At 40.4% G+C, this 27,537-nt stretch overlaps 1 protein-coding gene and 1 pseudogene across 1 annotated transcript in view; both read right to left on the reverse strand.

Moving 5' to 3' along the window:
- The window catches only part of LOC145413882 (5S ribosomal RNA), a 118-nt pseudogene extending 10 nt beyond the window's left edge, over nt 1–108 (reverse strand).
- LOC145413653 (uncharacterized) overlaps nt 1–27,537 on the reverse strand; it is a 204,735-nt gene that overhangs the window by 159,482 nt on the left and 17,716 nt on the right. The window contains exons 2-5 of the mRNA XM_080283311.1: nt 24,764–24,921; nt 24,470–24,632; nt 24,073–24,200; nt 8,412–8,547 (exon numbers count right to left, since the gene is read on the reverse strand). Of these exons, the coding sequence (XP_080139437.1) occupies nt 8,412–8,547; nt 24,073–24,200; nt 24,470–24,632; nt 24,764–24,921 (585 nt within the window). The remainder of the gene's footprint in view (nt 1–8,411; nt 8,548–24,072; nt 24,201–24,469; nt 24,633–24,763; nt 24,922–27,537) is intronic.

Genomic DNA, 27,537 nt, shown 5'->3' on the forward strand with positions numbered 1-27,537 from the left:
ATCTGGTGTTCCCAGGTGGTCACCAATCCAAGTACTAACCAGACCCAACGTTGCTTAACTTCGCTGATCGGACGGGAAGCTGTGTACTCAACGTGGTATGTCATCTTCTTCATAGCCTATTATATTTTTCTGGTTATTTCTTGGCTGGTAAATGATCATTTCACATTAACTCACTGTGTATCTTGTGTTGCTTTAAGCCATGTTCCATTTGCCATGTCAACATAATGGCAGACAAGTTCAACATACATCCTGGTCGACTTTTAGCACCTTTTCCTAACCTTACTTTTTAACCTTACGGTACTTAACTGAACTTAACCTAACATAACCTAGCAGTTTGCATGAAATTATTGTTTAAGCCCCCTAACCTAATTTTATTTATTTATTTTATTTAACCTACAGTAACCAAACCAATCCAACCTATGCTGTATTAACTGAAGTAACTGGTGCTCAAAATTCTTGTCACTGGGAGAACTCTCCACTGGAGAGCAGAAAAATAATGAATTCCGTTAGAGGTTGAAACGATCATAGAACCACAATTTATCCTGACCTTTCAACTTAACCTAACCTAACAACCAAGATTTGAGCAAGTGTTTGCAAGTACAAACGTCGGTGAGGCACAAGGAGCAAGAAGATGATAATGTGTTAACAAAAAGGCAGCAGAAAACACTTGCTTACCACCATGAAAACGGCTAGACAAATACAGAAAACAAACCTGAGTAACAGCAACTGAACTGGTCAGCCCCCTCTCTTGCTTAAAGTAAAACGTATATTTACCTAATCATTATGCACGAAACTAGTTTCTGCATCCAGAAACTTTCTCTGCTTAATACATTCGTTCCTTTCAATAACACTTGGGACATTAGTGTAAGATACACATAATATGATATCTACAATGTACTGTATTACATTTTGTAGCCTACAAGGTGATATCCATTTTATATATATATATATATATATATATATACAGTGTTTTATACTGCAATATCCGAATTCATTATTGTACAATAACTAACTTACAGCATACTCAAACAGTAAAATAAACAGTTTGCTATCACAAAAAAAGTTAAAAATAATTTGAAACCTCATTTTTATTTCTTTCCATCAGATTAATGGTACTGGGTAGATTATAACTGATTTTGAATTGAAAACATTTTAACTGATGAGGAATTAGTTGGAGAAGAACAGGGAGGCTTGAGGAAGGGAAGAGCTTGTGAAGATCAGATATTCACTCTTAGATCTTTAGTGGAAAAGTTTCTAGAGAAGGGAAAGAAGTTGTATGTGGCTTTCATGGATTTGGAGAAAGCATATGACAGGGTGGATAGACAAGGATTGTGGAAAGTATTAAGAGTATATGGAGAAGATGGGAAGTTGTTTAATGCTGTGAAGAGTATGTATGATGGTGCTAAGGCTGCAGTGCGTGTGGATGGTGAACTGAGTGAATTTTTCTCTTTGAAGGTTGGGTTGAAACAGGGATGTGTCATGTCTCCATGGTTGTTCAATCTGTACATGGATGGGGTAATAAAAGAGGTACAAGGTAGGGTAGTGGATGTTGGAGTGGCCCTGATGAAAGAGGGTAGTGTTTGGAAACTCCCTGTACTGTTGTTTGCAGATGATACTGTGTTGTTGAGTGAAGGCGAAGGGGAGCTGCAAGGCTTGGTGGATGAGTTTAGGAGAGTGTGTAAGAAACGGAATCTAAAGGTGAATGTAGGGAAAAGTAAAGTGATGGTCCTTGAGAGGGGTGAAGTCAGTGAATGTACAGTGAGGTTGGATGGTGAGGAATTGGAAAATGTGAGTACGTTTAAGTGCTTGGGTAGTGTGATGAGTAAGGACGGAGGTTTGGAAGGTGAAGTGCTTGAAAGGGTACAACAAGGAAGAAAGGTTGCTGGTTCCCTGAAGGCAATGATAAGAAACAGGGAAGTGAACATGGAAGTGAAAAAGTTACATGACAGTATTGTGATACCAACTCTAACGTATGGAAGTGAAGCTTGGACGTTGTTGGAAGGGCAAAAGTCAAGAGTGAGAACAGTGGAAATGAGTTATTTAAGAGGAGCCTGTAGAGTCACATGGAGAGACAGGCTGACAAATGAGGATATAAAGGAGCATTGTGTTTTTTTTTTTTTTTTTTTTTTAATGCGAGGAAGAATGAACCAAATGCCATGAGCACGCAGTAACAGTTCCCTCCAAGAGAAAAACAAAATACAATAGAGAGCCAAATTCAAGATCCGATCATTTCGAGATGCCTGGACACACTGCGTTTGAAAGACTGGAGATCATAGGCAGCAGGAAATACAGACAGAGGGAGACAGTTCCAGAGCTGACCTGTTGCATAAATGAAAGACTGGGAGTAACGGTTAACTCTTGCATTAGAGAGTTGGACAGAAAAGAGATGAGAGTTTGCTGCCAGACGGGTGCTATGCGGCCGTCGTAGAGGTGGAGGAATGCAAGCAAACAGTTCTGAGGAGCAGTGACCATTAAAGTAGCGATAGAAAAGAGATAAAGATGCAACAGTGCGGCGAAGAGACAGAGGTTGAAGAGAGTCAGTAAGAGGAGGAGAGTTAATGAGACGAAAAGCCTTTGACTCCACCCTATTGAGAAGAGCTGTATGTGAGGAGCCTCCCCACACATGAGAGTTGTACTCCACACAGGGGCGGATAAAAACTCTGTATAGAGTCAACAATTGTGCAGGGGTAAAGAAAGAGCGTAGTCGGCTTAGCACACCCAATCTCTTGGAAGCAGATTTTACAAGAGATGTAATATGATCTTTCCAAGATAAGTCCCGAGTAAATGAAACCCCAAGCATGTTCAAGGATGATGCAGGATTAAGCTGAATATTATTAAACATTAGTGGGTATACCTGTGGGAGATTTTGTCGGGTTGATAGGTGTAAGAACTGAGTCTTAGATGCATTAAAAACAACCATATTATATTTACCCCAGTCAGAGATACGAGCCAAGTCAGACATTAGGTGTGCCATAGAATCATCCCTTATTTGTTGAAGTAACTGTTGAGATGGGCGTTGCAGGAACTGAATGGAAAGGTGAAGGGTGGAGTCATCAGCGTATGAGTGGATAGGGTTAGATGTACAGCTTAGAAGATCATTGATGAATAAAAGGAAGAGAGTTGGTGATAGGACAGAGCCCTGAGGAACAACATTGATGATAGATCTAGGAGAAGAACGATGGCCATCTACAACAGCGGCTATAGAACGACCAGAAAGGAAGCTAGCGATGAAGGCACAGATAGAAGGATAGAAACCGTAGGAGGTCAGTTTGGAAATTAAAGATTTATGCCAGACTCGATCGAAAGCCTTTGAGATGTCAAGTGCAATGGCAAAGTCTTCGCCAAAGTCCCGAAAGGAGGATGACCAGGAGTCTGAAAGGTAGGTGAGAAGATCGCCAGTGGAGCGTCCCTGACGGAACCCGTACTGACGATCGGAAAGAAGGTTGTGATAGGAAAGATGCCTTAAAATTTTTCTTTTGAAAACGGACTCGAAAACTTTTGAAATACAGGACGTTAAAGCAATTGGACGATAGTTGGAGGGTTGGGAGTGGTCACCCTTCTTTGGGACTGGCTGAATGAGAGCAAACTTCCAGCAAGAAGGAAACGTACAAGTTGAGAGACAAAGGCGAAAGAGTTTGCCTAGGCAGGGTGTAAGTACAGAAGCACAGTTCTTGAGAACAACAGAAGGGACCCCATGAGGCCCATATGCCTTGTTAGTACTGAGGCCAGTGATGGCAGAAAATACATCAACTGAAGAAATTTTAATGTCAGCCATGAGGAAGTCAGAGGGGGGAAGTGATGGAGGAACAGCACCGGAATCGTCTAAGGTGGAATTGGAGGAGAAAGTCTGTGCAAAGAGATCTGCTTTATCAGTAGAAGAAATAGCTACAGAATCATCAGAGTAGAAAAGAGGAGGGAAGGATGATGAAGTAAAGTTGTTAGAAAGATTTTTGGCAAGGTGCCAGAAGGAGCGGGAAGAATTCGAGTTGGAGAGTTGAGAGCATTTAGTATGGATGAAATTATTTTTTGTAGAGCGAAGAACAGACTTAGCACAATTCCGGGCAGAAACGTAAAGATGATGTGATTCAGGGGTGGGTTGGCTCCGGTACCTTTGTGTGGATGTGGATGTGATAGGAAGCGTTAGGAGGAATACACTGAGGTGGTTTGGCCATGTGGAGAGGATGGAGGGTGAAAGACTGACAAATAGAGTGTATGTGAGTGAGGTGGAGGGGGGAGGGGGAGGGGGAGTCCGAGGATGAGATGGAGGGATGGGGTGGAGAGGTATATGAGAGAGGGGAGTGTGAGCTGGGAGCAGGGCAGTGAAATGACGGGGGACAGGGCAACGTGGAGGTGATTTATTTGTGGCCACCCAGAACGGGATTGAGGCGTCTGGCAATAGATAGATAGATAGAAATATCGACCATAATAAATTGAGCTGAATTGGAACTGAAATTTTTTTTTAAGGAATGAATTGAACTGAACTGAACTGGAACTGATTAATTCAAATTTTATTCTGAATTGGAATTGAACTGACAAAAATGAATTGACCCTATCCCTGATGGCTACCATAGAACTCATGGTTTGAAAGGAGTGAAAGGTTGTTTAAAGTTTTCTCCACCAACAATAGGAATGTCAGCTTGTAGCTTTCTCATATACCAGGTGTCTTGCACTGCAGATAAAAATGGGGTGAATTAATAGACTCAGCAGAGAGAGAGAGAGAGAGAGACATTAAAGAATGTGGGATATAAATAAGATGTTTTTTGACAGGCAAATGTCATTAGTAGTCACAGCTTACAAATGTACTGTTCTGGCTAAATCGAGAAAATTCTGCTTACACTTATGAGGGAAGAAGTAACTTCAGAGATTCTTTTAACATTCCCAGAACATATCAATGGGACTGGGAACTTTACTGAAACTATCTCGTGAACCAACAAACAGTTTTCTAGAAAAAAATTAAGACTTGAGAATGGCTTTGAATAACTGACTTTGGTCTTGGTAGGCAAAACTCAAGACCTGACTTTTTCCTCTAGAGCAATATTTTTCCTGCGACAAGTATTATATACATAGTAAGTAAATGAGAAACAGCAATGCATGTTTGAAAATCAAACTGTATGAATCTGTCCATAAGGATGAAGTTTTGTAGTTTATGGCACTGCCAATTACATATTATCCCTTCTATGTGTAAGTGCCCAAGGCAAGACAATTGTAATGCGGCACATTTAACTGTAAATGAAATCTACTCCCCTTGGTATGTCTGGCAGTCCACTGAGTTCATGTTTAAAAGAGCATGGGGAATTTGATGACTGAAAAACCTATAGTCACCTCTTGGGATCTGAACTTATATAAGGCTGTCACTCTAACTAGGGAATTCTAACCACTACACCATCGGGCCCCATTGCCACCATAAATTTTAAAAGCAGCTAAGGCTGCAGTGCATGTGGATAGTGAACCGAGTGCATTTTTTTATTTGAAGGTTGGATTGAATAAGGGATGTGTCATGTCTCCATGGTTGTTCAATCTGTATATGGATGGGATTATAAAAGAGATACAAGGTAGGGTAGTGGATGTTGGAGTGGCCCTAATGAGAGCGGTCAGTTTTTGGAAACTCCCTGTACTGCATTTTTAAGTGAAGATGAAGGGGAACTGCAAGGCTTGGTGGATGAGTTTGGGAGAGTGTGTAAGAAACGGATTCTAAAAGCAAAGTTATGGTCTTTGACAGAAGTGAAGTCAGTGAATGTACAGTGAGGCTGGACGAGGAGGAAATGGAAAATGTGAGTACATTTAAGTACAGTAATCCCGCATTTTTTGCGGATTTTTTGTCTATGGTTTTGCCCTCTCGCGGATTTTCTTAGCATTAATAAGTTCAACTAAAATATCCTTGAATATACAGAAAACAAAAAATTTGAAATTCCCGCAACTTCCAATTGTAGCACGGTAAACTCACACCACCCTCCATCCCTTTCCCGCGGCCCCTCTGCCAGTGTTACCATATCTAGCATAATTTTATTCTTTTAGCATAATTTGGATAAAATTTTCAAGTCTGGAATATTTTTTAGCATATTAGAAGTTTTAGCATCATTCTAGCATAATTTAGAATGGAATGGAATATTTTTGGAATAATTTTATAAAAGCTACAAATCAGAGAGAGAGAGAGAGAGAGAGAGAGAGAGAGAGAGAGACGAATAAGGTAAAAAGATGTAAGGTTTGAATAGTTGGTTACTTTCAGTTTGGGCCTGGTTGGGTTGGATTAGGTTAGGTTAGGTTAGGTTAGGTTGGATTAGGTTAGGTTAGGTTAGGTTTTAGGTTAGGTTCGGTTTGGTTCGGTTAGGTTTGGTTAGGATAAGTTTGAGCTTTGTATTTTACCCATGAAACCTAGGTTTTTCCGATGGATTTTGGTATGATTCATTCGATTTTCAGCTTCATTTCAGTCGGAAATGACCATTTTCTGTGTTTCCCCCCCTCCCTATAACCCTCGATTCCTCAAAGATCCCCCATTGTTGCAGGGGGATGGGGGGGGGGGTCATATCTCAAAATCTGGTTATTTCCAACGGAAATGATGCTCAAAATCGAATGAATCACATCAAAATCCATCAGAAAAACGTAAGTTTCGTGGGAAAAAGCAGTATGGGCAGAAAACCGATATTTACCCTCTTACTGTATGTAGGTTCATTTTAATATTTTCATAGTAAACAGTACATAATTAATATGTAGCATGAATATGTATAGAATTTTATCATTTAGCTTCAAGTTAGCATAATTCATTTTTTACTTGGAACAAATTTGCTCAATCTAGCATAATTTTTTCACTGCCCTAGCATAATTTCGATGTTTGGGTATGGCAACACTGTTCTCTGCCCCGCATTCCTCAGTCCACGCCTGACTGCCTCACGTGTTTGGTGTTCTTGTAACCGCACTATGATACGAGCCTCTTGCTTTCCACATGGCCCCAGGACATAAGCCAGCCTCACCAAAGGCTAATAATACAATTAGTAAGAACTCCAAAGTGACAAAACAATCAAGAAAAGTTATGACCTTAGCAGAGAAAATTGTGTTACTGGACAAGCTAAGAAGCGACCGTGCGAGTGTTTGCTATCACCAGTTAACGCATCTTTTCATTTTGTACTGTTTTGTGAATAAATGTGTAGATAATTGTGTATTACAGTACGGTGTTTACGTTTTTCCTTCATAATGGAGTATGTGCTTTCAATCTTGTAAGAAGGTATTTCGGGATGAGTATGGAGGTTTCGGGACAATTCGCAGTCACAACAAACACAAGATAATTCGCCTTCATTAATGAAGATAGCTATGGGTGATGCTAGAATATAATTCAAAGGTGACTACAGCGAGGAAGAAACAATTATTGACTAAAGGTGCAACTAATAAATAATATCCAGAACCTACGCTACTGAACATAGACTTTGCTGGATCCCCCTGAAATATAGTTATTAAAGTATTGATTAATTAATAATAAGTATATTTATAAAAGTATTGAGTAGTATATTTATAAAATGGCGGGGAATCGTCCAGGGTGCGAATTGTTCTGAAGGGGAATCGTCCATGTTTTGACGGGGAATTGTCTGACGGCGAATTGTCTCGCAATCAGTATGGACATGGACTGTGTGATGGGCAGCATGGTGGACACAAGTGCAAGATTCAATTGTTAATAGAGTATTCGCGAATTTAAATTTTCGCGGGGGTTACAAGAACGTAACTACCGCGAAATATGCGGGATTACTGTACTCGGGTAGTGTGATGAGTAAGAATGGAAGTTTGGAGGATGAATGCTTGAAAGGGTACAACAAGGAAGAAAGGTTGCTGGTTCCTTGAAAGCCGTGATAAGAAACAGGGAAGTGAGCATGGAAGTGAAAAAGTTACTACATGACAGTATTATGATACCAACTCTAACATATGGAAGTGAAGCTTGAAGCTTGTTGGAGGGACAGAAGTCAAGAGTGAGAGCAGTGGAAATGAGTTATTTGAGAGGAGCATGTGGAGTCACATGCAGAGACAGACTGACAAACGAGGATGTGAAGGAGCATTGTGGTGTGGATATGGATGTGATAGAAAACATTAGGAGAAACACACTGAGGTGGTTTGGCCATGTGGAGAGGATGGAGAGTGAGAGACTCACGAGGAGAGTGTATGTGAGTGAGGTGGAGGGGGGGTGGAAGGGGTGGAGGATGAGATGGAGGGATGGAGTGGAGAGGTATATGAGGGAGGGAGGTGTGAGCTGGGAGCATGGCAGTGAAATGGCGGGGGACAGGGCGACGTGGATGTGATTTGTTTGTGGCCACAAAATATAGGATCAAGGTATCTGGCAATAGATAGATAGATAGAGAGATGATTGTTGTTGATTGGTGTAAGAAAAAAAAAAAAATAAAAAATCTCATGTTGGATCTGAGTCTGCTAACCTGAGCCTCTGATGGTGAAAGAGAGTGGTGCCAACTCTCCCATGGCAGTGCGGGTGTAGACGACCTCAATAGTCATGTCAGCATCACGGGTCTGCCATGCTGCCACAACTACACCTCCCTCACTTGAAACTGTCTTCTGCAACCAAATAAATTCATATTAACACAAATCATGAGACAATAAATTTCTGTAAACTGAAACAATCAAAATTACCTTAAAAAAGGACAACTATAAAACACACACACACACACACACACACACAAAGTTATTCAATTTTGATTAGGAATTAAATAGTCGTGGGTTTGAATGCACAGAAAAGGATAAGAAACAGATTCATATGTACAGTAAAACAGTATTAATCACACACTAAAACAAAATAGGCTTGAATGGTGGGATCTTACTGAGAGAGATGTCATGATTAGGGTAGTGAAAGGGGTAAAAGAGCATGAAGCTGAAGGTGGGAAGAAGAGTGGAAAGGTAAGACGATGGGGGTTATGGTGAATGAATGTATACAAAAATGTGCGTCAGGGAAGAAAAGGCATCAAAATGTATAAATGAAATTAGTACTGATATGCACATGGCATTTATGGGTGGGTGGGTTGTTGACAATGACAAATCTACTGGTATCTTTGAACTGCGATAGGAGGAAAAAAAAACTGGGAGGGGGGGAGAAGAATGTTTTCTTTTCTTATGGAAGGTAGAGAAAAGATTTCAAAGTGTTCAGTGATGAACGAATGGCTGTACAGCCATTTCCTGTTTTTTGTATTACAGTATTTATAAAGGCTCCAACATGCCTGCATGCACTGGCCTTGGTCACATGACAGTGGCTCTCAACGTTGCTTGATCTCTGGTAGCCTCCCTATTCAGCCCCTAATCTCTGAGGTGATACACTATGGCCTCGTCCCAGGTCTTCTTTGGTCTGCCTCGCACAGCCTTATCCTCAATGTTCACACATCTCACCTGTACCGAACTGTCATCTTCTATCCTCTCACCATGCCCAAACCATCTCAATCTACCCCTCCTCATCATAACATCAATATATTGAGGTCCCATCATTCCCCTAAACTCTTCATTCACAGTCCTAAACCCCCCAGGATACACTACATATCCATCTAATCATTGTCTTCTCTGTATGTTAGAGCTTACGAATATCCTCTTTTGTTACTGCCTAGGTCTCACTACCATATAGCATTACAGTTCTAACACATGTTGCATTCAAGGATCCCTTAGCAAGGAAGGAGAGCCCTCTCAGTGTTAGGAGAAGCAGCAGCTCCCTGAACTTCCTCCAAACACTCTTTACCATCACCACAGAGCTAGCTCCAGCCCCACCCCCAGCACATAACACGTCCCGCAAATACCAAAACTCCTCCACACACTCAAAAGACTCCCCAGTAAGACCAATCCTTTCATGCCTGACAATCTATACATGTTTTCCCAAACACACTGCACAAATGAAATCACCAATATCTCACGTCTCCCTCTAATACCACTACATCTCTTATGCACCCACTTATCACAACTACTGCACAAGATGGAGTTGCCTGCCACACCCTTGTGGCAAACTGCACATGGCCACACTCTCTCTGCTTTGACAATACTGCCACCAACCCTGGGCATCATCACTTTTGTTTTATCCAGATTTACTTCAACCCTTCTACTCCATTCTAATCTTTCTTCCACCTCCCTTTCATTCTCTGCAACCAACACAGTTCATCACCATACAATAGCTTCCATGGGAGTCATGTGAGGGAGCTTCAAGCACCATGATGGACAGCAAGGGGCTGAAGACTGACCCCAGATGCAACCCAGCATTCATGGAAAACTTATCACTCAAATCTCCATTCACTCTTACCTGGGTGCAAGCACTCACATACCATAGCCATAACCACTCCAACCATCTACTCCTCGATCCCAGGCTTTCTTATTGCCCAATTCACCACCTCCCAAAGGACTCTGTCAAAGGACTGCTCTAAATCAACAAAAACAAAGTACAGTTCCATTTTCCTTCCAATATATTTTTCCTGAAGCTGTCAGACAATGAATATTGCATCAGTGGTCCTTTTGCCTGGCATAAACCTACACTTAATCTCATCAATTTTCACTCTTACCCTTCACATACCCTCTAGGACTCTCTCCATTACCTTCATTATTTAGTCCAAAAGTTTTATGCCTCTGATTTTCACTCCAGGGCATCACCCTTCCCCTTACACACATATACGAGTACGATCACACACTTCAGCCACTTACCGCAGACCACACAATCATATCAAATTTATCAAATCTGTGACTAAACCCACTCTGATATCTCCTGAAGCCTTCAATTTCAGAAGTCAACCAAGAAACATCTACTGCCTTCCCCAAATGCATCTTGCCTACTGCTCTGCTCACAGAGGCAGCATCAATGGCCAAGGCCAAAACACTTAATCTGCTGACACTAAACCTGCCTTGCTCTAGTCAAACTCCTCATTCAGCAACTGAGTATTCTCTCCAGGCATCTTTAATATCCACTACAACCTCCATCATCATTCTTTACACACTACTGTACGCACCTATGACATTTCTGTTTTCCCTCTTTGTCTAATTTGCCACCTTCAATACCACATTCTACAGTAAAAATCTCTATATTTTGCTCTGTATACATCCTTTCTGGCCCTGTGCTTGACAGCTAATTACAGTATTTTTTGGCATTTATGATGTACTTTTCCCTCTAAAAAATGCACTGAAAAGTCTCCATGCATCATCAATGATGAATTACATGAGTTGAAACTGAAGTCAGCTGTGGCTCTATTCAAAACAGCTATACACTAAACTCTCATTTATCCATCAACACAATATCCAGCCCAATGCAATATCCAGTACTGAAATGGGAAGCAACCGATAGTTCTATGCAATATCTGGTGGCAAGGCATATCATCCACTTCAGACGCAGTAGCCAACCGGGGCCCAGGCAAACCCTGCAACACGCCAGCCAATCAGAATGTGTTGCGGGAGCAGCCCACCCAGCATGCTGAGCCTACAATCACTCTCTCCAGTGGATCTCGCACTGTGAGGACGTATCTATGCGCTCGGCTCGTGACCATGCGGTAGCAAAACCCTAGTGCTGTGACTTGCTCTGTGGCCTCCCATGCCTCACTCACTGTTGCTACAGAGTTTGTGGCCTCTAATTGCTTCATATCCTAGTGATTCTGAAATTGCTGAACATGTAATAGTACAGTATAGTACTGCCACTAAACGACACGGGATTAACCCCTTAAGGACGGGCAACTTATCTTGTATACACCCATGTAGGAAGGCATAATTTCAGAAATTTTTTTGGAAAAATACAGCATCAAGGCATGACAGTAGGGGACAGCACTGCCATATCACCCAATTTAACAAATGAATTATGACAAACAATGGCCAAACACTATATAACCTTACTCGCCTGCTCACATATGAATGTTACCTAACGGCACATGCCTTGCAGGGGTTAAGTGTACTGTATTGTACTGCATGATGTACAACTCTATCTTCCGCTGATGTTAACATTATGTGAGTACATAGTACACTATGTACTGTATTACTGTACTATATCAGTACTGTATTATATTTATGCTTAATTTTCTGATACTGTAGTTTATTTTATGCTTATCATCATCTTTTACTCATGCGAAAGTTTTTAGCATATAGGGTCAAGACAGACAGTGACACATTATCCGGCTCAACGTCAAATGTTGAGCCGATGGGGGGCACTATGTAATATCCAACATAAAGGGTGGCTGAATTATGCCAGACAAATGACGAGTTCACTGTATGTACAGAGAGTCATCCTATAAACTATCACTGGCAGAAAATAAAATAAAACACATTTAACTAAAACTGCTGATAAACTGTGAAAAACAATGTGCACTTTAATGTTTACTTAAGATCAAGGAGGAAAAAAAAAAATTCAATATGTCACAACTGTTTACATACTGATGGTGCTACCACCTGGTGTCAGCTGGTGAACATAACTGACGATCCTCAGTGAAAATGAACAAGCGTTTGTAACTTTTCATTAGAATTTATTTGCCGTGATTTCATATTCTCTTTCCATTAATCATACTGAAACTTTACAAGCAATCAAGTGTACTGAGGACAAACCATGCTGGGTCAAACTCAACAGCGAAGACAGGTGGAAAGAAGCAATTTCTAATGTACATACGTATGACTGTGTTACAAATCTCCCATTTTATATCGTAAACTAATAAACAGTAATGAAGAGAATATTTATTTATAAACTCACCTAGTTCAACTCAGCAAAGTAGCAGAAGGGTGGAGAGAAGTACAGTACTGTAATTTGTAATGTGTGTGTGTATGTGTGTGTTCTTACCTAATTCTTACCTAATTGTATCTTTACAGGAATGAGTCAAGCTCGTACTGTCCCGTGTCTTAAACCATATTTATCGTACATATCCTTAAATTTGTGAATTGTTTTGGCACACACTATTTCATTCGGTAGTGCATTCCATTGATCAATTGCTCTGTTTGGGAAACTGAATTTCCTTACGTCTTTATCACCTCTCTTCTTATGCAGTTTTTTGCAGTGTCCTCTTGCTGATGCTTCTCCATATGTTAAGTAATCATTTATGTCTATTTTCTCCTTTCTGATATGCACTTATATAGCATTATCATGTCACCTCTTTTCCTTCTCTCCTGTAGTGTTGGTAGATTCAGTTTATTTAGTCTTTCTTCGTAGCTTAGGTACCTAAAGCTTGGTATCCATCTTGTAGCGGCCCTTTGAACTTTTTCAATCTTGTCTATATGCTTTTTGAGATGAGGACTCCAGACTACTGATGCATATTCCAGGGTTGGTCTAATGAATGATGTTATTATCCTTCTTAGCATGTCTTTATTTATGTATGTGAATGCTATTCTCATATTTGCAAGCAGTGTATACATATTCCGTACCTTCTCGCTGATGTGGTCAGCCAGAGATAGTCTGTTATTGATAATCACACCTAGGTCTTTCTCTCTTTCTGATGTGTATAGGGTTTTATTTCCTAACTTATAATCCCAATCAGGTCTTTTTCCACTTTTACCAAACTTGATTACATGACACTTGTCCACGTTGAATTCCATTTGCCATGTACTACTCCATTCATGAAGTTTATTTAATTCTTCTTGTAGCTCCACTGGATGTAAACAAAGTCAAATGTTACATCAGAGAACTTAATAAAACATTTTGCTCACTCGATCCATGTAACATGTCATGACTGCCTGATGTGTATGAGCATGCTGCAGACTTTATCTGCAACATAATAAATAGATGCTTCTTAGAAAGTAATTTTGTGCAGTCTGAGAAACATGCTTTGCTTAGGCCCCTAATTAAGAAACCTGGCCTTGATGTCGAGAGCATGACAAATTATCGTCCTGTCTCTAACCTGTCTTTTTTATCCAAGATTATTGAGCAGGCCATACTTGACCAACTCTTACCACTACTGGAACACAACAGAGTTGTTCCTGTTGTTCAATCAGCATACAGAAAATACCATTCGATTGAAACTGCACTAACAAGGATTCAGAGCAACTTGGTGGCAAACACTTGTAGTGGGATGTCCTCTCTCCTAGTTCTTTTGGATCTGTCTGCAGCTTTTGATACAGTAGATCATAAACTATTGTTGGATGATCTGTATTTTTATGGCGTTCGTGATAGTGCCCTTTTGCTCCTTAAGTCGTATCTGTCGGACAGATCTCAGAGAGTGGTTGTTGATTACGCTAGCTCTGATTCTGCTCCTCTTCTATTTGGAGTCCCTCAAGGATCAGTTTTGGGTCCAATCCTATTTACTATCTACACAAGTAGTTTATCGTCTCTACTTGATGCTCATGATGTGTCCTAGCATTTTTATGCTGATGACACCCAGCTGTATGTTAAGATGTCAGATATCAATGATACTAAGATAAAGTTTGAATCTCTAATGTCTGATATTAAGATTTGGATGGCTAAGAGGAAACTTAAGCTGAATGATGGTAAAACTGAGATCATCATCAGAGGAAACAGAAGGGGTGATGACACTGACAATGCCCTGGCTTTGAACATTGGCGTGTCACAGCTGCATCCAGTCAGTTCTGTTCGAAATTTGGGTGTTTATTTTAATTCTAAGTTAAATTACAAAGAATACATTAATCAGGTTGTAAGAGGGTGTAACTTGCATATCAGAAATCTGTATTCTGTGAGAAGATTCCTGAATAGACAGTGCCTCCTAACATTGGTCCATGCAGTGGTCTTGTCTCGTGTTGATTATTGTAATTCACTGTGGGTTGGTCTTCCAAATAATATACAGTAGAACCTCTTTGGTCTGGACCCCTTTAATCCGGATTTCTGTTAATCCGGACAAAATTAAAAAATAATAAGCTCCAAAAATATGTTGAAAGTAATTCTAAAGTCATTTTCAGTATCGGCGCGGAAAGCGATCATCATTCGTTTAGTCTCGGATCATGCTAGGTCGCAACATGGGGGCCTGTTTAAACACACACTAGCATTCATTCCATCAACTAGTTCACCAGGCATTTATAATTTTACGCTGTATTTCAAAAGTTAATCCTCCTTACCATGCCCCTTAATGCAAGTGTAGCTTCTGTAATGAATAAAGGTGTTAAAAGGAGGACTTTGCTTACAAAAACTGGGTCAGAATATTCTGCAGTGTTTAGTGATTACTGTAGGTTATTTTTTGTACTTAAATGTGCTTTACTTGTACATCAAACATTAGCTTCTTCCCCATATGGGTGTTATCAATATGCCAAAGATAACAATGTATTTTTTGCCTACATAAGTTTTATTTTTATTCCAAATATTACATTTAATTAATTTATTTTTTTGCCTACACGGGCCTTAGTCACTTACTACAATTTAAAATGTAGGCTAGTTTCTTGTCATAGCCTTACCTGTAAATTATGCAATACAAAACTATCGTACATGATTAGTTTTGTTATTTTAGTACCGGTATCCTTTCATCTTTTGCAGTTACATAGGGTTGACATATGCCACATATGTTAATAATTAACAAACATACCATATGTAGATAGAGTTTGGTATGAACTGGAGATTACCCTGATGGTCCGGACAATCTGCTAATTCGGACAACCCTTCCCCCCATATAGTCCGAACGAGAGAGGTTTTACTGTACTAACAAAAGTTCAGTCTGTGTTGAACAGGGCGGCACGGCTTATCTTTGGTCTCCCCCCAAGAACCTCAACTACCCCGTTTCTGATTTACGGCTAGAATTGAATTTAAACTGTGTCTTATGACATTCAAGGTTCTTAAGTTTGGTGAACCGAAGTATCTTGCTGAATTGTTAAAACTCCCATCGACACGCCCGGGTGTGATGTTACGCAGTGAAGATGATTCCTTGCGTCTTGATGAGCCAGGAGCCATTCACCAGTCATCTTTCTCTGATCGTTCTTTTGCATATAGAGCCCCTAGATTATATAACAGATTGCCATTGTCCATAAGACAATTCTCTACTGTTGAATCCTTTAAGAGACAGCTGAAAGCCTTTCTTTTTTCAAAATGCTACGACCTGGAGAGAGGTACTATGACAGATGATTATAGGGTTTAATTTTTGCCACTTTCATGTATATATGATGCAGCTTGTATTATATACAAGAAATGTCACAATTCTTGTAATTGTAAAAATAACAAGCGCTAGTGAATTCCCAAAAGGAAGAACTGGCGCTTTTGAGAAACAAAAGGCCAGATTATTATTATTATTATTATTATTAGTAATTCATCTTTGTATTTTTGCATCATCTGCAAACATATTCAGATAGCTCTCATTTCCAGTGTTACTGTTTATATCATTTATATACACTAAAAACATGATTGGTGCCAGCACTGAACCCTGTGGTACTCCACTAGTCACTTCTTTCCATGATGAGTAGTTTCCTCTTAGTACTGTCCTCATTTCTCTTTTTATGAGAAAGTCTTGCATCCAACAAAACAGTTTGCCTCGAATTCCTCCTCGATGGTACAGCTTCCATAAAAGTCTTTGGTGTGGTACTGTGTCAAAAGCTTTCTTGAAATCTAAATAGATACTGTCCACCCATCCTTCCCTTTCCTGTATTGTGTTTGTTACTCTGTCATAGTAGCTCAGCAGATTAGTAACACATGATTTTCCTTTTCTGAAACCAAACTGTCTTTCTGTTATCATACTGTGTTCTTCTAGATGATTTACCCAAGCTTTTCTTATAAGTTTTTCTAATACATTGCTTACAACACTGGTCAGTGATACTGGTCGGTAATTGAGAGGATTTTGTCTATTTCCTTTCTTGAATAAGGGGACAAATGTGTGTGTGTGTGTGTGTGTGTGTGTGTGTGTGTGTGTGTGTTACTGTATATATATATATATATATATATATATATATATACAGTAACCCCTCCAATATCCGGATCAATAGAGCCATAGGCAGGTCCGGATAGTGGTCCTGTCCGGATATTGGGCCCCAGCTTATAGACTTGTACTTATGGACCCTGACTCTGAAAAACACCTATACAACTCCCTCTGGACATGCATTGCACCTATTTAAGACCCAAATCACACCAATAAGGGACATAAAAGACTGAAATAAATGCAAAAGAACCATAAAATGAGGTTTTAGAGGTGAGTTTATACAATATTAAACATTCTGGGTACTTACAAGTCCCTTGCTCTTGGACTGGTTTGAACCGCCAGTTTGCAGTCCACAGTTAATCCTCTGCACTCTAAATTCTAATTTCTTAACACTGCACAACACTGTAAATTCCTGTGTGTTCTAGTGGCAAGGTATTGCAGTTTATTCACTGTTTATTCACAAAAAACAAGCACCTGTGGCTTGCACTGTTATGAGTATCTGCTCTCCATCGGAGTTAAGCTGTGACTGTTGATGTTGGTGGGGTAACACAGTTGCCAGATCGCAACAGCCACATTACCAATCTCCTCAACTTTCATTGTCAAATATAACTTTTCATTACCAAATTTGTAAAGCTAGCATATATTCTTCACTAATTATATATACAAGTGGAAATACATGTAATCACTCTCCTTATAACTAACACCATGTTGATTATTTTCACACTGTGTAGGGTAGCAGATTAATCAGAGAGAGCAAACAATCCACCATCTCCATCCTGTGTATCCTCATACATGTGAAAAATCCATTTGGTAATGCATTATTTTAATTCATTACCAAACGATTTTTCATTACCAAATTGGCCCACACTTGGTAATGAAAAATACCAAATGGCAACCCTGACAGGGGAGGGGGGAGGGGGAGGAAGGAAGGAGTGAAGGGACCATGGTGTAACAGCTGTTTGGCGCCAGGCGGGAATTTCAAATTATGGGAGGGAAAAAATTCCGATTTTTTTCGAATTTTTTGTGGTTTTTGGCCCATTTTGGGAATATTGGATCCCAGGAGGATTATGTCCGGTTAGTGGGGATGTTCGGATATTGGGCGTTCGGATATTAGAGGGATTACTGTATATATATATATATATATAAATACGTGCTCCCTACATGTCAACAAGTGGGTTGGTGGAGGGTTAGTGCCCCTCCCTGTAAAATAAGTAACTCAGAGTCAAGTGGCCACCCCTGACGGGATTATGGCGTCTGGCAATAGACAGATAGATAGACCGTATAAATGTATGACTGTATTATAGTATTTCACAATTTCAGTTCGTTTACAATGCTATCTACCTATCTATTTATTGCCAGACACCTTAATTCCATGTTGCCCTGTCCCCCACCATTTCACTGCCCCACTCCCAGCTCACACACCCCACTCTTAAATACCTTTCCACTCCCTCCTTCCATCTCATCCTTGGCCTCCCCCTCCTTCTCCCACCTTCCACCTCACTCATATACACTCTCCTCATCAGTCTCACTCTCCATCCTCTCCACAAGGCCAAAACACCTCAATGTATATCTCCTAATGACTTTCTATCACATCCACTTCTACACCACAACGCTCCTTCACATCCTCATTGGTCAGTCTGTCTCTCCATGTGACTCCACATGCTTCTCTCAAATAACTCACTTCCACTGCTCTCACTCTCAACTTGTGTCCCTCCAACAAGCTCCAAGCTTCACTTCCATACAGTAGTTAGAGCTGGTATCATAATATTGTCCTGCAGCAATTTTTTACATCCATGCTCACTTCCCTGTTTCTTATCACTGCTTTCAAGGAACCAGCAACCTTTCTTTCTTACTGTACCCTTTCATGCACTTAATCCTCCAACCTCCATCCTTACTCATCACACTACCCAAGTACTTAAATGTACTCACATATTCCAATTCCTCACCATCCAACCTCACTGTACATTCACTGACTTCACCTTTCTCAAAGACCATCACTTTACTCTTCCCTACATTCACCTTTAGATTCCGTTTCTTACACACACTCCCAAACTCATCCACCAAGCCTTGCAGCTCCCCTTCGTCTTCACTCAACAACACCGTATCATCTGCAAACAACAGTACAGGGAATTTCCAAACACTACCCTCTATCACCAGGGCCACTCCAACATCCACTGCCCTACCTTGTACCTCTTTTATTACCCCATCCATGTACAGATTGAACAACCATGGAGACATGACACATATCTGTTTCAACCCAACCTTCAAAGAGAAAAATTCACTCAGTTCACCATCCACATGCACTGCAGCCTTAGCACCATCATACATACTCTTCACAGCATTCAACAACTTTCCATGTACTCCATATATTCTTAATACTTTCCACAATCCTTGTCTATCCACCTTGTCATATGCTTTCTCCAAATCCATGAACCCATCCATATAAAAACTGAATAACCCTGGAGACATAACACATCCCTGTTTCAATCCAACCTTCAAACGGAAAAATTCTTTCAGTTCAATGTCCACACGTGCTGTCGCCTTAGCACCCTCATACATACTCGTCACAGCATTCAGCTACTTCCCATTTACTCCATATACTTTCCACATTTCTTGTCTATCCACCACGTCACATGCTTTCTCCAAATCCACGAAGGCCACATACAACTTCTTTTCCCTCTCTAGAAACTTTTCCACTAAACACCTAAGAATGAATATCTGATCTACAAAACCTTTTTCCTTCCTAAAACCTCCCTGTTCTTCTCCAACTAATTCTTCTTATTTCCCTAACTCTGTCATTAAGTACCCTACCATATACTTTTCCTATTACATTAAGAAGGCAAATGCCCCTATGATTACCACACTTTTTTTTCCCGTTTTCCTTTGTACAGGGGAATAATTATACCTGACTTCCAATCCTCTGGGACTCTATCATCCTCTCTGGCCAATCTGCACATCTTCCACATACATTCCACTACTATCTCTCCCCCATGTTTCAGCGTTTCACCACACACTCCATCAATTCTCGGGGCTTTCCCCATTTTGACTTTCTTCATTGCTTCCCCATTTTGACTTTCTTCATTGCTTCCACAACTTCCACCCCACTGATTTCTTCCTCTCTTCTCACATCCCTCCTTCTCCCAGCCACTCCCCGGCCACTTATACTCGCATTACTTTCATTCTCTATGTTCAACAATTCCTTAAAGTATTCTCTCCACCTGCCCACCTTTTCTCCCTTCTCCACTGGCAATATACCATTTTTAAATTTCACACCCTGACTTACTTCTTTTGCACTTTGTCTAACTCTCTTTACCTCTTTCCAGAACATTTTCTCACATTCCTTCCACTTTATGCTCAAATTCGTTGCAAATTCCTCATCCACTCTCTTCTTTCTCTTATTGATCCTTTCACCTCTCTCTTCCTCTCTACATATAACTCTCTCTACTGTCTCTCAACTTCCTCCATGCTCCTGTTTCTCATCCACTCACTATGTTTTCTTCTTTTGTGCCACAGCTTGTCTCACCTCTTCATTCCACCATGCTGTTCCTTGCACCCACTTTCGTCTTCTTTTCACCTCACACACCACCTCACATGCTGCACAGATTTCTTCTGTGAATATCTTGCACACACCTTCCATGTCCACCATCTGCTCCAAATCATATTTGCCCAACTGCTCCTCCATTCTTCCCTTACTTAATCCTATTGCAACCTTTTTACCCTCCCTGTATGAACTACTTCCTCCTGTCCTTCCCTTCTCCTATTCCTCCATTGCATTTGAACCTTGAGTTTCTCCAGCACAAAGTGGTGGTCAGAAAGTCCACTCCCCCAATCTCTATATGCTCTTGCATCCATTACACACCTTCTCATTCTATCATCCACACACACATAATCAATCATTGTCTTCCATTCATTCAATTCACCACCTACCCTTCTCATCACTCGCCACATACACCTGTGGATCATTTTGTTTCTAAAGAGGGTATTGGCTATCACCAACCCCTTTCCTGCACAAATATCCACTAGAGCAGTGCCATTCTCATCCAATTCTGCAGGCACACCCCACTCACCAACTACTCCATCCACCTTCACATTTCCTACTTTTTCCATTCATATCTCCAATCAAAATACTCTCTTATTCCTTTCAAACTTCTCCATGCACGGTCCCACATTTGTCCAGAACTCTTCTTTCACTCTACTTGCACAATCTTGCATTGATGCATACAGACACACACACACACAATAGCCCACATCTGTAGTCCAACTTTCAATCTTAACCACACAATCCTTAAGCCAACTGATCCATACTCTCTTATATTCCCCTTCCATCTCTTGCACACAACAATACACACTCCTTCTCTTGCCCCCTCATTCTCACCCACTTCAGCACATATACCCCATCCATACTCCCATTCTCCCACACTCTCACCTCTCCATTTAGTCTCGGATATTCCACATACATCCACTTTTGCACCCTCAAGCACCTGGACAATCTCTCTCTCTTCCACCTCATCATTCACACCCCTTACATTCCATGTCACAATCCATACCATGTCCTATATTAGATCTTTAGTTGTCACCTGTTAGTCTGTCCTGGTCCGAAGTTTCTTGTTCGCATTTTTAGTTGGCTGTTTTCTACGGTGGGCACTAACCCTCCGCCCACCCACTTGTTGTCATGTAGGGAACACGTGTTGGTTGGTTATAAGGTTACCACTCTGCGCTGTCAATGATTTTCTGGTTTACAGGAAGTCATTTGGCTTGCCACTCAGTGTACAGCTATCCTAAAACTGAGTATCGTTACACTAAGTGAGTGGATGGAGATATTGATATGCAGGTGTGCATGTGTGTGACTATAACTATGTCAAGCTATAGTGTCAGTGGGTGTACGAAGTCAAACTTTTTTTCTTCTCTAAAATTGCCCGTCCAAAATTAGGGCGTGTCTTACACAATACAGTGTCTTATATGCCGAAATATATAGTATTCCCTTGTTACCAACACTTTTTCATTCCGGAAGAAGTCTTCTTTTTTCCTTAACTACAGCTTCTTCACCCCCATCCAACCAACATGTTACCTTATGTCTTGGAGGTCCCCTTGTCCACCCACACAATAAATCAGTACTGTTATGTACTGCTCATAATGCTTTTTCATATTTTTTATTTTTTCTTCTTTTTTCTGTTTTATATTTTCTATATATATATTTTTTTCTTATCATCCTATTTTTATTTACTAAAAAAAAAAAAATGGGGGGTCAGGATGATGATGATGATGATGATGATGATGATGATGGATGATTGATGATGATGATGATGATCCTAAAGTACTGTGAACTGTACATTCATGCATAATTTTCATGCTATCACATCATTAACACTACAGTACTAATACCACATAAAGGCAATAATTATCAATAACCTAAAGGTCTGCTACTAAAGTGCACCTACTGTGTTGGCATAAATAAAGTGCCCAGTGGTTACCATGCAGCAAAAGCACCAATAAGGTCCCCCCCAAAATAATCTTTTCTGCTGAAGGGATACAAAATTCATTATTTTCTCCCAGGGAATAAAAAATTCTTTCTAGCTGGGGGACAGAAAATTCTTTTCTGTGTTCATGGATAGCATGCCAGTCACAGGAAAGATGTGTATTGTACAAATGGTTGAATTTTAGTACCAATAAAATCAGGCACAAGTGCTCAGCCTAACATGAAACAGTAAAAATGCTCAGTGTCCAATACATCTGCACTGCTTTTGTCCTTATGACTGATACTATACTGGTTGGCAGCACCTCACCTTTGGTACATACCAGATTTGTCATCAAATCCCATCAGTTTGTCCAATAATACTGCTATCTAAATCAACCTCTCTGATGCTGTTCACATACTGTACTCAACCAATTTTTGTCCCAGCTGATATCATCTGAGAAATTTGAGGTGGCTTGCAGCAGGGTGGATGGGGTCATGAAAAGTGGACACTGTCTCCGTGTGTTGTATGGAGGTACCAAGGGACAGTGGAAGCAGGAATCCATCAGTGCAGGAAAAAGATATGTATAACATCTAAAGACAGCATAAACACCACTGAATGTTTAAGGATGGTAACAGCTGTCTAATGATTACTCACATAATCCACATAATAGTAAAAAAAAAAAACAATTTTGTGCTTTAATACAAACAATCTATGGTACTCAGGTATGCTGTATTTCATTTTTTGTAACCTCCTGCAATGATTTTAAACAACTAATTTTTGCCAGTAACTTATAAATTGAGCGAACATAAGCATTACAAAAATTTATATTCTTTACTGTACTCATTTTTACTTTTTCCTGTATTTATTTTTTAATAACACTCTAGCTATACTGCACTGGAGGGAGATGTTTTCATGCTGGTGACAACACCTGGGTGGCTCTGCAGAGTGGTTATACTAATGTCCCTCACCTTCCTCCCTATCCCCCAAAGAGTCTTGAGACAGTGAACTGCAGGAGAAGGGTAACTTCAGCCAGCAGTCCACTGGCATTACATGTGGATGAACCTGGGGTTACAACAACAAAAATAACAAGAATCCACACAACCACAGATATAACTTGCTGTTTGAAACATACAGTACTACAATAATACTGTATAGTATAGTTATGACTGTTCAACTTTAAATTTTTCTTGTCTAAAACAGGGTCACTCACATTGTACAAGCTAAAAATAATGTTAAGTCCCTATACTTCTATACAGTACACCACCCAACATTCCACCAAATCCAAGATTTCACTACATGTACATGAGAACTCTCGTAAGTTGAATGAAATCATATGCTAGTTGCCTGGATAAAATGAAAATGATGTTACTATATTCGTGCAGTAGCTCAAACACTGAATGAAATCACCATACAGTAGTTAGAACAAAATAAAAATATTGTGATGCTGAAAGACCATACTGTACTGTTTACAACTTCACTACAGGAAGTTTTTCTTATGCCGGTAGTGCTGTAACTGGAACGAGATGAAACTGACAGTGTACTGAAGATAATAAAGGACAGCATCCAACTCCCTGACAATGGGAAGTTACTTGTGAGTTGAATAAAATCATACAGGAGTTGCCAGAATTAAATTTTAAAATTACATAACTGAAGAGGATAACAAGAGTGAATAGGGTGACTTGCATGTGTTATTAAACATAATTTCAAACTGAAAGGCTTTAAACATGCTTGCCTGTAATGTGGACTAAATCATAAACCTAAACAAAACAATGGAATAACTACAGCACCAGCTTACAAGCAGAACCATCCACATAGTATGCAACCATCAAAATGTGACCGAGAAAACCCAAGAGCAGTACCTGTGAGAACTTTGTGTCACGACTCCTAAGGTACTGGAGGAGTGAGCCAAGAGACACATATGGTCGGCAGAAACGGTTGGTGCAGAAGCACCTCTGTGGAAGCTTACTGTACCGCTCACACTTCACACCTGCACCAAATAATGATGTTAGTATGGCTTACAATATGAAGACCAAATTCTACTTCAACCGGTAACTGAAGACCAGTGATGTTAAATGTGCATTTTCACTAAAATGCATGCTATGACAGGTGATGCACACATATCTTTCTTACACCTTTTCCCTCACTCAAGTACCCCACTCCATCAACATCAAACTCACTCTCACTCTTACACCTTTTCCCTCATTCAAGTACCCCACTTCATCAACATCAAACTCACTCTCACTCACAAATGCTTACCTTCGACTAAGTATCCCTCAGACGTAAACGTGTTGAATATGCATGAGACATTCAGAGAGTGGGAGGAGAGATCTTGTGTGGCCCAACTGTCTCGCTCTCTTTCCCTCACAGTGAAGCTCTCATTATCATGGGCATCAACCACGTCCAAAGTTATTTCGTACCTCTGAAGGCAACAAGTTGCTAAGTTATTACAAAAGCATGAAATAATATAGTAATACATAGCTTTGTAACAGTAGAAAAGATAACATTACTGTACAGCTGAAAACCAAATAGTGAGGAAACAGTTCATCTTACAGGTGGGAGTGTAGGGACCGGAAGAGAAGAGTGTGCTGCAGAGCTGGCTGTGGCTGGTGTGGGCCTGGGGCTGCTGGGTATCTGATGGGGTCGCCTGAGAGTTGGGGTGGACGAGGGTATAGGGGTGTCCTTGTTGGTGGATTCATCTTGGATATTACCTGTCGGGATTACAGATTACTACAATTACCCACACCAACCATATAACCAATCCATACATGTTCCCTACGTGTCAACAAGTGGGTTGGTGAAGGGTTAGTGCCCCTCCCCATAACACAACGAATTCAAAGACAAATGGCCACCCCCTACAGGATTATGGTGTCTGGCAAAAGATGGACAGATAGAAGAGTTATTACTTTAAACTATAACAGCAAGCATGTATGGGCAGTCCTCAGTGTAAGTCAGGGATGTATTCCAAACTATCACAACTCATTCCTGGTGGTGAAGAGAAGTCTAAACATGGTGGAACGGTGATCCTGGGAGCAGGAGCTCCTCTTAATTCCCTGCACCCTGCTGTAGGAAGGAACCTGGTCCTACCTTTGTAAGGCATTGTCAACCACAGGAGGGTGCTGGATCCCTGCACAGTAACTATATTGTACTTGTAAGAGGGCAGCATGGCCCTATATACGTGGATGCCTCCTTGTGGTTGACAGGTGTGATTTGATACACAGATTGAGGTTCAGCAGCAGCAGCTGTAGTAGTAGTAGTAGTAGTAGCAGCAACAACAATAACAACTCTCTCCATTAAATTGGTACTGTACACTGGAGGAAACTGACATACTGCAGTAAACTTCCTCATATCTGAACAGCACATAGCTTGAAGGCTTAAAAAACTAAAAAAAAAAAAAAATTAATAATAATAATAATAATAATAATATTAATGACAGCACTATACTGTCATAATAATAAAAATAATAAAAACTAGAAGACAATAACTCTCAGAGACAATTAATAATCACCCATGAGAATACTGCTGACTAGTACAATTTAGGTTTTGTGTAATATTTCTATAACCTTTGGTCAAGCTGCCACCAAAAAGTTTACATACTTGGTCAAGGACAAGACAAATCTTCTAAGGCCAAGAAGTGCTTAATTTATGTTTTTTTTTTTTCCTGTATGGCTGAGCAACTGAAAAGTGAGGTGCCAGAAATATAGTTGTCATGAAAGAATGGAGGGTGAAGTGCTTGAAAGGGTACAGCAGGGAAGAAAGGTTGCTGGTTCTTTGAAAGCAGTGATAAGAAACAGGGAAGTGAGCATGGAAGTGAAAAAGTTACTACATGACAGTATTGTGATACCAACTCTAACATACGGAAGTGAAGCTTGGACGTTGTTGTTAGGACACAAGTCAAGAGTGAGAGCAGTGGAAATGAGTTACTTAAGAGGAGCCTGTGGAGTCACATGGAGAGACAGGCTGACAAATGAGGATATAAAGGAGCGTTGTGGTGTGGATGTGGATGTGATAGGAAGCGTTATGAGGAACACACTGAGGTGGTTTGGCCATGTGGAGAGGATGGAGGGTGAAAGACTGATGAAGAGAGTGTATGTGAGTGAGGTGGAGGGGGGAAGAGGAAGTGGGAGGCCGAGGATGAGATGGAGGGATGGGGTGGAGAGGTATATGAGAGAGGGGGGTGTGAGTTGGGAGCAGGGCAGTGAAATGGCGGGGGACAGGGCGACTTGGAGGCGATTTGTTTGTGGCCACCCCAAACGGGATTGAGGTGTCTGGCAATAGATAGATAGATAGATAGATGAAAGAATGACAACTATATTTTTTCCATATAAATCTCTGGAAAATTATTTTATCACAGGATTTCCTTCCATGTTCATGCATCTATAATAGTTCTGCTGTAAATTGAGGTTGAAAGTTCATGATTTTTGGACATTTTTGGACCTGTTACCTTGAAGGGTAGGTGAAGGTCACTGAAACTCGTTTAACGAAATACAGTAAACCCTCGATACAACGAACTAATTGCGGGGGAGGGTGGCTCACTATATCGGAAAGTTTGCTATATACAAGGGGTTGGTATTTCCAAGAAATTACCGAACTCAGTTCGCTATACTGTAACAGGAGTCATTCGGTCCTACATACTCAAACATAACCTAACAAACTCTGGGAAGTTTTACATGGAGAATTCCATGGTTTATGAAGTTGTACATGTAAATACAATACTGAATGAAGTTGTACATATAAATACAATACCTATAACAAGAACACAATACTGTATAATGTAGAACTATCACAGTACACTTATTGTGCCAGGAAGGGATGCTGTTGAAGTACACTTACTGTGCCAGGAAGGGATGCTGTTGTCACTGTGGGCTGATTCCCGAACTACCCCCTCATTTAGCGACCCCTGTTCCCAAAATCCAGGGGAAGTTCGATTGTGATTTGGCCGTTCGTTACATCCAAAATTCGCAATACTGGGGTCTGTTATATCGAGGGTTTACTGTAACTCAAAAAAAGTTGGTCAAACTCCTACCGAAAAGCATACAGACCTTGGGACAAGAAGTGCCTAATTTATGTCTTGTTTTTTACAGCATGGAAGAGCAACTGAAAACTGGGGTGTTTGAAATACCATAATGTCATGCATGAATGACCTTCATATTTTTTCTACTGTATATTAATGTTTGGAAAATAATCTTATTATGGGATTTCCTTCCACGTTCATGTATCTATAATTGTTTTGGAGTAAATTGTGGTTGCAAATTCATGATTTTTGGATATTTTTGGACCTGTGACCTTGAAAAGTAGGTCAAGGTCACTGATTCAGGAAATTTTGA

The sequence above is a fragment of the Coenobita brevimanus genome, chromosome 97, assembly GCF_032717465.1.
Source record: "Coenobita brevimanus isolate Jiangsu-jjx chromosome 97, ASM3271746v2, whole genome shotgun sequence".
Classification (NCBI taxonomy): domain Eukaryota; kingdom Metazoa; phylum Arthropoda; class Malacostraca; order Decapoda; family Coenobitidae; genus Coenobita; species Coenobita brevimanus.